Source organism: Haplochromis burtoni, unplaced genomic scaffold (genome assembly GCF_018398535.1).
Source record: "Haplochromis burtoni strain Fernald_Lab_line unplaced genomic scaffold, NCSU_Asbu1 Contig_715, whole genome shotgun sequence".
NCBI classification, from domain to species: domain Eukaryota; kingdom Metazoa; phylum Chordata; class Actinopteri; order Cichliformes; family Cichlidae; genus Haplochromis; species Haplochromis burtoni.
In genome coordinates this window covers 72,461-82,925 of record NW_024583076.1, presented here as the reverse complement: position 1 = coordinate 82,925, position 10,465 = coordinate 72,461, and the positions used below count along the sequence as shown (strand labels likewise).

At 38.0% G+C, this 10,465-nt stretch overlaps 1 protein-coding gene across 1 annotated transcript; it reads left to right on the top strand.

Annotated features, from left to right (window-relative positions):
• Positions 1-2,896: 2,896 nt before the first annotated feature.
• Positions 2,897-9,709, top strand: zgc:171929 (uncharacterized protein LOC100124596 homolog). The gene is made up of 4 exons (XM_005949851.2): positions 2,897-3,403; positions 3,548-3,777; positions 7,458-7,647; positions 8,323-9,709. The coding sequence occupies exons 1-4, from the start codon at positions 3,304-3,306 to the stop codon at positions 8,643-8,645; spliced, it is 843 nt and encodes a 280-aa protein (XP_005949913.1). The 5' UTR covers positions 2,897-3,303; the 3' UTR covers positions 8,646-9,709.
• The last annotated feature ends 756 nt before the right edge of the window (positions 9,710-10,465 follow it).

The following is a 10,465-nucleotide window of genomic DNA, read 5'->3' as shown; positions in this document are numbered from 1 at the left end:
ATTACTACTTACTTCTATCAAAAGTAACTCAGTTACTCATTTAAAGTAACTTACCCAACACTGTCAAGGACACATCTAAAACCTGCAGGACACCGGCTCTCGAGGACTGGGTTTGGACACCACTGCACTAGGTGATCAACACCAAGGCCAAAACCAAGTGTGTTTACAGAAATAATCCCTGATTTGCAGACCCTCTTACCAAACACAGTCATTTAAAATTTCTTAAATAAACTAATTTGTCTTTTAAAAATCATAATATAGTCAGCAATTAAATTTGATCTTACTTGTTCTCCACTCTGGGTTCTTTGTAAATTGAGATTTCAGCAGTAACTAGAAGATGTGAATGCAGTATTTATGTCCAATCCTTACTGCTACTGTTACTGAAACCAACCAACTGAAAAGATAACAGCCACAAGAGGCAGTACCCTCTATGGTGAAGGAAACTAGATGCCAAGATAAAGGCAGAACAAAGGACAGCCAACTAACTGCCAGAGCTGTTAAAAGATGTGATGAAGAAAGGGATGCTTAAGAAGTACAATAAGCAATCCATATCTGTGGCCTTAGAAATGAGAACAGCCCTGCCAAGGCTGGAGAAAGAGCAATACTGGAAGAGAATATGGGAGAAGGATGAAACATTGCTCAGTGGTTAGTGGATCTAAGAGCAGACCACAATAACCTCCCTGAACAAGATCTAGGGACCATCATAGTGGCAGACATCCATGAAAGAGTCTCAAGCAGGAAGACTAGACAGCGCTAGGCCTTGACATAATCATATGGATCAATATTTGTGATTTGGCTCAAATTTTGATTAAAGAGGAATGCAAGATGTTTCATTTTCTTAAGGTAAGATGTCATAACATAACCAGAAAAGACAATGTATGATTTTTAAACATTGTTACAGCTTTTTTTTTTAACATTTAAAAAATTTGCAAATGAATGAAATTGTTGTAAAATATAAATTTCACAGTGACAAACAAATGACAAATGAACTGTAGCTCAGTTATTGTCAGTTTGAATCGATATGTTTGTTAGAGTGATCGAGAGAGAGAGAGAGAGAGAGAGAGAGAGAGTATATACAATATGCAGCACTATATGAGAAACTGTCCAAAACTAACTGAATGGCTAAACTAAAAAAGCTCTTATGACACAATACATATACAGTGAAAGGTAATATAAAGCCTGGGGAAGTAATTATGCAGCCTTGTACCTCAAACAATGCATTAATGTCAGCTGATAAAATGTTCCTAACTCTAAATTGTGGTTTCAGTTACTAAAGATTAGTTGCTATCAATCAACAGACAAATGCACAAGCACACTTTTACATCCAACTGAAAAAGAAAACAAGGGCGTGGCTAACCATGACACACATGAACAGCTAAACTCGGTCTCTTTTACATTCATGTTCAAGTTCAGACAAGCCGTTCACCTAAATGTAAAGAAAGAAAGAAAGCTATCAAGTCTCCTCTTGTTACTGACATGAAGGTTACCTTTTTTAATCTTCAAATGTTTTCAAGTTTAATATGCATTTGTCAAAACTTGCAACAGTGACTATCCTCTGAGGAAGGCTGTGTTTGAATATCTTAATCTGTGGCTTTTTCTTTCACTCTGTACTATATTGACACGTCAGTGAGTAGACAGAGTGATAGGTATTAGATATTATTCAAACGGACAGTTTTTTGTTTACTGCAAAATAATGTGGAGCTGCCTTGTTACCATTTAATTTTCATGCTGCTGCACACAGGCATGTGCTTTGCATACAGTTAGAGTGCAGCTTCAGAAGGGAACCTCACAGTATAGTCAACAGCCTTAAAGCACATTTAGGAAACACTAACAATACAACAATACACTAACAATACAAACACTAACATTACACAGAAAAAGATTTATTATCAAAATCTGAATTCAATTAGTCTGTCTGAAGATATTTTACTTACACAAATTAATATCTTGAGTAAAGTAGGACAATATACGCTTATCCTCCTTTATAAAGTGAAATAAATACAGACTTTGCAGTTGTGTTTTCCAGATTTGCATTACATTCATCACTTTCTGAACCCTCATATTCAATGACCAATATCTACAATATAAATGCTTAGTAAGCAGTTAAAATATGGGACTTACAGCACATAAATGTAGCAGATAGGTAGAGAAGATCTGTGTTTGTACTACTGTACAGTTTATACTACATGATCCTCCTGATGGTCTTGGAGTGACCTCTACTGAGATTTGCATGATGAGGTTTAGACTCTGACTTACACTCAGACTGTTTGAATTTGTTATGCACGCCCAGTGAAATAAGATACATGCAGTTCATTTTCCTGTTAAACATACACCAACTGCAGACAATTGGACAAGAAAGAGTGGGCAGTTTGCTTCTTTACCTTCTAGTGGTTCTGGCATAATTTGGGTCCATTTGTTTATCTGCAGCAAAGGGGGATTGTAAATCAGCAAAATTAATTGTTGTTACAGTTCTCACAAGACTGAGGGAAAATCTTTTCTATATCTTCATGTTGCCTAATCAGTATCTAACAGACTTCTGGATACTGGATACTTTTTTCACTGTCATATATTTCCATATAATGCTTTTCTGTTCAGTGCTACAGAGGGTGTAAATTATTCCTATATTCACTGTGCAAGTACCAGGGGACAACACAAAAGGTGCCATCATATATGCAATTATGTAAACAATTCAGTCAATAGACTGCAAGTGCTTGCCATCTTTTTTATTGAGTATGAATGTCCTTTGTATGCGTTCAAAGAAGCTCTATAATTCCTTCAAACAACTGCAACAGAAAAGCCATAAAAAAGAGAAAGGGCTGATTTACCTAGCAGTTAAGGCTGTGGCTCCACTGTGCTTGCTCCTGTTACTTAGGCCATGCCCTTTGTCTGGGGCCAGGGCTTGGTCCAGATCCAAAAATTTGCATGCCAAGGGCCACTTGAATGTGAAGCTCCCCGGATTCTCACTACCTGACATGCAAAACTGGTGGAGGACCAGTTAAAATGGCACACACGCACAATCAGCACAGGTGTACTCCTGCTAAGAGTGACGCTCCAACCGCCCATCCTTTACCAGAGCTAAAACATTCACCATCCTTTCCAGAGAGTGTTATGAAAATGAGTGCTGTGATTTTACTAGGACACTCTACTTGCTGACTGTCAAAGGAGATGGTTGCACTTGTAAGAGCAGAACACTGGACATTAGCAAATTAAATCTCTTAGCACTGTGACAGGATCAGGGGGCAACGTTTAAATAAGAGAGAGGTCAGGAAATAGAAGAAAACCAAGAAGTGACAGATTTAAAGGATGCCAAGGTCTTTCCTTGTGAAAAAGAAACGTGGGCCATGTGGAGCATGGCAGTGGAAAGAATCAGAACAACATGAGTGGAAAGAAGAAAATCCACAAGGTATGAATTTCAAGTGGCTTCAAGTTTAATTTCTGCTGTCAAAATGTTAAAGCCGTAACAATTAGTCTGTATCACAGTAATTTACTTCAATGTCGAAATTTAGTCATGTAATCTACCTATCTGTCTATCTATCTAACTACATAGTGAGTGAAAATATTGAAAAACAGATATCCTGCAGTCCTGGCACCCAAGAGCCTGCCGCCATGCCTCAGCCAGTAATCCCCTCAGGACGTGATGCAACAAGAGGAATTATAGTGCCAGTACCTTTAGCAGGACTGGGAGGACCAAGAGCTGATACCAGGCCGGACTGGTCTACTGTGATGCTCCGGGGCTCCTACCATCCCAGTACAATGGCACTGGTCAGCAGAGCAAAGGTGAGAAAGGTTTTCTTGCCAAAATACAATATCACTCCTTTAATGTGAACAACTAACCCAGTGCATAGTTATTAGCATCATGTGACTGTTGGACTAGTGGTGGACTAGTAGGAGGTTAGAAATTTGGGCAAGGATTCTTAGGACATGACCTTAGGCAGGACCACAGACGACTGCTTTTGGAATATATGCATCATCAGACTCACATTTTTTGTGATGTAAGACACAGAGTTAACAGAGGTGTTTGTTGTAGCTTACAGTTCAAAAGCATGAGATGGTAGTGAATTCAATCAGCAATCAGGGAAATGATAATATCCTATATTACATTCATTGGGTAATTTTTTTCTCTTCCACTTGATATATATATATGTGGCTTTCATCACAACTTTGTATGTTTGGGGGGGGGGGGGGGGTAGATGCAGTGTGCTTGGGAAATCAGTTCAGTTCAATACAACCATAACTACATTTTTTTTTTTTGATTGATTGAGTTCATAATATACACACACAAACGCAAAGCAGGATATGAAGCATCGCCAAATGTTGTAAAGGCTCACCTTTTAGCACATTCACTTCACCAGATGCACCTTGTTTCTTTTCCTCACCTTTGATTGGGTGTGGTGCTTGGCCTTAATTGCGCTCACCTGTCACTCGTTATATAAGGACTGCACTCACCTACCCCTCACTCTTTCTTCACTCCCACATGAGGCGGCAGCTGAGAGATAGCAGTCCATGTGTGTCTTTCCTTCCTTTACCCATTATTCAATAAAATGACAAAACCTGTAAATGATTGACTGCTTATTCTCATTCTAATCGGATGAGCCCATGATGATGACTACTTAAACCCTGAACCTTCCTTCCTCCAAAACACCAAATATGTTTCCAAACCAATATCCTTCCAAGTCAAAGACTAGAAAATATGGTGAAGCATATCTTCCTTTTGGCTTCACCTACACAAGTGCCAAGGTAGGTCTACCCTGCCTTGGTTTTCCCTGCGTTGAGAGCACGCGCTGGGCTCTCCAAATCACGGACAAACAGAATCCCACATTCTTGATTTTTAGTTCACAAACACTTGTTATAATAACTAACTACTCCTGACATTTTGGAGATGTTAGTTCTTTATACAGTAAAGTTACAGTGAGATACAAATAACATCAGGCTGATCCTGCCACAATTTGTTCCCCTTGTCCAAACTACAGACAAATAGTATCCCACAGTTGTTTATGTTTTTGAACCCATTTTGCACAGAGAGGCATTTTTTGAAAAATTTATTAATAGCAATGTTGAATATTACACAGGAAAAAAACAACTACACGTAAAATAATTACACTGTGACGCCTCTGCCTTTCTAAATGGAGGGACAGTAACTATGTGTGTATATGCAAGCGTGTAAAACCTGAAGATGGTAAGATTAACAGTATTTTGTCTCTATCCGCCATTCTGCAATTCATCTCATGTAAACAATAATGTGTCACACAGCGTGACGTGAAAAAAGGCACATGGTGGGGGGCGCGAACATTTTTCTTGTAAAACAAAGGGGGCCTAGCAAAAAAAGTTAGGAAACCACTGTGTTAGAGGGTTTTTGAGCATGAACCACCTTATTAAGGTCATGCCACAGAATCTCAGGTCAGGAACCTAAGGGGGCTTCAGCTTGAGGTCATGAACAGATGACCAGACATTCTCCGTCAGGATGTTTTGGTAGACAGCAGAATTCATTTTTCCATATATATAGGCAACAGTGGTAATCGGAGTGGTGACCCTCAAACTGGGCAAGTGGCTCCAGCAGATTCAAGGAAGGACATTTGAGTTCCCTGTCCAATCATGCAAATAGATAAGATACTGTGCAGGATCCTGAAGCTCTCAGGCCTCTGGTAGAGGGCTTTCAGGTCATTTTAGATGTGCTCATTATTTGACCTACAATGTGGAATGCTCCAAGTTTATGTAACACATCTGATACATTTTCCATTTAACTAAAAAACAACCATTTATTTCAAGTTCTTTAAATTAGTTATTAAGATTAAAAATCATATTTTTCATACAACTGTAGGACTTACCTGGACTTACCTACTGTAGCAGTAGGTAAGTCCAGAAATATACACATAGCCAGATATGTTTGAGAGGGACAGAACTACTTTACATGTGAGAAAAATACTGCCCTATGAGGTCATAACCACTAAAAAAGGGGGAAAGAAACTCAAACACAGGACCCTTTTGAACTTCCCATTTATTTTGTTAACGGAAAATCTGTTAAGCATTTGTGACAATTAACTCATTCACTGCCAGCCATTTTCAAATCAGGTAACTCCCCACTGCCAGGGTTTTTGAGCATTTTTACTCATTTTTGAAGAGCCACAGAAAACTGTGTGTTATGATCATATAAACGCTGAACCTACCAAAATGAAGAACAGACTCTCTTCTTTCATCCAAAAAAAAAAAAAGCTTGTTTCTACCATTTTCCATTCTTTAGTAATCAGCTGTAGAAGAGAGGTGGGTTCCACCAAAAATGCCTGCTTTGACCAAAAAAAGGGAGAAAACGAGCTTTTTGTGAAAAATACATTTCAAGCAGAAAAGTGCCTTTGACACTAATATTTCTTGCTTTGTGACACCTCTAACATATAAAATAGTTTTTCACTTCTATAAAACAGTAATAACACTGAGAAAGGTTATGTTTTATCAAAACAATTTATTTATAAATATATGAAAAAATAAAATGTACATAGTGAAACATTTATTCACAATGAATAATTCACTTTTGTGTGGTAAACACTACCTAAATCGCACTACTGCCACTTGCAGGTCGATTTTGTCATTACATACCATGAATGCAAGTCTGATATTCACTGACAAGCTGCCCGAGGTTGTATTCTAGCCCCTCCCATTGAAAAACGTAATTGACGTCCAAAGACGTCAATGGCAGTGAATGAGTTAATAGAACAGCTGACTTTGTGATTTTTACTAGAGCTATTCTCAGTACACCCTAACTACTGAACACGGACACATGGCTGGCAATTTCATTTGCTTTCATAGATGCTCATACTGTGAACATAATCTATCAAGAAAAAGGTGCCATATTATGCAAATTAAATTGTAAAACTATCCATTTCTTATTCACTGGTCTTCTGTGCAATCAAGTTTGAGTTCAGTAGACTGACATTTGTACTCCCTTTAGTGGCCAAGAAATTCATTATTCATATAGGTCTGTTGATTGCATTGTACATATCTGCTTTTGAACTGCTGTGGAAAGGATAAAAATAAAATTCTTGATGCATTCTTGATAATATTATTAAACTTTTAAGGCTAATACTATACAGTGAGATTAATTTAGCTCTATTTAAGAAAATATATCTATTTTTTTAAAAAAACTGCTTTTTTATGCCATGCTTGCTGAAAGATGGAAAAAGCTAGGGGTGATGCACTAGACTAATTATTGGGGCTGCAATATTTTATCTGCACAGATAAAATGTGTATATATAGGATCAATTCAAGAACTCCGTACCCACTCGTTATGATTTAATGGCTTATAAAGGAACTATTTGCATGGAAGGTGTACTGGTGTCTTGGTACACTGTACCATGTATTAGCAATTTGTAATCCTGTTTGTTACTTGTAAGCTAAACAGAGCAGAGAAAAGATGATTGTTACAGTGAAGTTTTGTCATATTTATTCAGTAGTTCTCTTCCCATCAGCCACGTCCCCGTACTTCCCCTGTCTCAGGTGACTTTGTTTGCTCAGTGTGCCACAAGATCTTCCCTCTACAACGCATGTTAACCCGCCACTTGAAGTGCCACAGCTTGGTGAAGAGGCATCCTTGTCGGTTCTGTGGCAAAGGATTCAATGACACCTTCGACCTAAAGAGACATATGCGAACACACACAGGTTAGGAATGTTCTACATGTATTTTGTTGAATCCACTAATCTTTATCAAATTAAAAGAATCACAATCAATTTTATTACAAGGGAGTACATTTTATTATATATGTTATTGATAATATAATTAAGGGATTAATGGGTTTGCTGTGTATCATTAGTTGCACTTGATTGAAATGTAGGTTCTTAGTCATCCAGTTCATGGTAATCTAAGAAGCTTGGAAAGAAAAGTGACTGGACATCTTCAAGATTTTTAAAGACCGTTCACCTCTCATCCATTTAAATTAGCTGTGTTGGTTCAAGGACACATCTAAAACCTGCAGGACACTGGCCCTTGAGGCCTGGAGTTCCCCACCCCTGCGCTAGGGTTTAAATACCTGGGAGTCTCCATCATTTGGTTTTAAACCTAAAGAAGCTTTGTGGATGACAGATGAAACGTCTTAAAAAAAACTTTAAGAAGTCCAGTCACTTTCTTTCCAAGCTTTTTACAATTGGTTGAAATCTGCAAGAATTACTTTGTGGGATTTACAGTAACTTTAAAGTGATTGGCATTAACGGAAATCAACAACAAAAAATGGAAATAAATGGAAAATCTGCTTTCAGTCATTACATGAGCTCTCTGACAATGTCAGCCTTGGTGGAAAGCTTAAAGGAGAAACTGTCTTTTGTCTCTCACTGCTACAGGTATCCGTCCCTACAAGTGTGAGCTGTGTGAGAAAGCTTTCACACAGCGTTGCTCTCTGGAGTCTCATATGAGAAAGATTCATGGTGTACATCAGCAGTATGCTTACCGCCAGAGACGCTCCAAGATCTTTGTATGTGAGGATTGTGGTTATACATCAAGCCGGCCTGATGAGTACTTCCTCCATGTGAGACAATGCCACCCTGGCAGCCCTGCTCTCCGCAGGTACTACCGTCGTCAGGCTCATGAGAACAGCACCTTTCCATCAGAAGATCGTAAACTCAGTCCCTATTTGCTCTACCCAGCCTCTGCATACTACATGTAGGTTTTATTCTAATGCTACATTATTTCATAGATCTTACAAAACTATTCAGAAGTAAGTATTCCCTTGTGTAATATGTAGGCCATGTGTGTCAGTATACTTGCGCTAATACCCTTTTGTGCTTATTTACTTTTTTGCTTTTAGCAAATGCTTTTAATCAAAACCTTAAAATAAAAATGAAGGTTTGTACATTATTCTTAATGTTTTTAATCTATCTGTAATCTACTAAGCCTGACCTGTTAAGTTAGCAGTAATAATAAAGAAATTCCAAATGTTTGCTCGGAAAAAATAAATACTTTTCATTAACAGTTAGGTAGGTACGTTATGTTGTGTTTTCTTTCAGTTATTAGAAAAGCAGCCTTGCAAAACTGATTTTATTGTCATTTATATTTTTGTAATAGGAAGAACCACTGAACTTATATATATTTTGGAAATAAAACTAAATTTACCCTTACCTTAAGGTGGTGCAAAGTTCTTTTTACTACTACTACTTGGATAAATCTAATATGCACCTGTGCTTGTGGGTTGTTTTCTGCTGTCCCTTATCCTGCACTTCTCTATAGTTGATGCTACCAGCAGTGAGGACTTTGCTGTATCTATTTTTACTTTATTTTTTTCTCTCTGTGAAAAGAACGGTAGGCATGGGGCTGGTTGCTTTAAAACCTTGGTAGAACCTCAAAATCCCATCCTTTCGTGAACCTCGGGACCAAAAATGGTCCCGCCCCAAAAGTGCTCTAAAAATGTTATATATCAATATTTTTTTCTACTTTAAATTAGTCAATCTTTTAAAACTACTTCTGCTTAAAATATCCATGTCAAGTTTTAATTATATTTTCATTGTTTTAACCCTTTAAATCCCAGTTTTATTACATGAGCGCCCTGTTTTTTTAGCCCCAAAAAACAAAAAAACTAAATATTTTCCAAAAAAAACATTTGAAGTAATATTTGTTTGTTATTATAATTAGGCCTTTAGATGGACTAAAGATTGGCACCAACAGTCATTTCGATCGCCTTTTATTTTTTTTCCAGGAGCGCATTTCATAAAATGCACACTATCGACCACGCCCAAAAAGTGCTATAAAAAATTTATATATTAATATTTTATTCCACTTTAAATTAGCCAATCTTTTAGACCTACTTCTCCTTGAAATATTCATGTCAAGTTTTAATTACATTTCGCGGATTTTAACCCTTTATATCCCGGTTTCGTCACATGAGCGCACTGCTTTTTTTGCCCCAAAAACATAAAACATAAAACATAAAATATTTTCCAAAAAAAACATTTGAAGTAATATTTTATTGTTATTATAATTAGGCCTTTAGATGGACAAAAGATTGCCACCAACATTAATTTCGATCCGTTTTTAATTTTTTTTGCAGAAGCCGAAAATGTCCCCAGGCGGCGCTGCTGCTCCTGCTCCCCGGGCAGGGGTGCCTCTGCCGCGGGTGTGTTTCGCGCAGCGCCGGAGCATATGGTTCGGTTCCCGTGTCTGCAGCACACACTTCCGCTACCACGTGAAAACAAATACGTCATTTCCTGTTGATTAAAAAAAAAAAAAAAAATCAAACGAACCTAAGGGCAGAAAATGGTCCGGAACGAGCAGCGGGCCAAGCTGCTGCTGCACGCGGGAAATTAGTCTGCCTTTTCCGGGTATGTCTCTCGAGCAGGCCGCTGGAGAAGGTGTGTATGTTCCAGCAGGCGTCACATGTGGAACAATGGCGCCACCCGGTGGCCAAATAAAAAAATTACAAGTTTAAGGCCCGGACTCTAAAATGGCACCATAACTGAGACAATCACACTAACCGTTGTAAAAATAATGGTG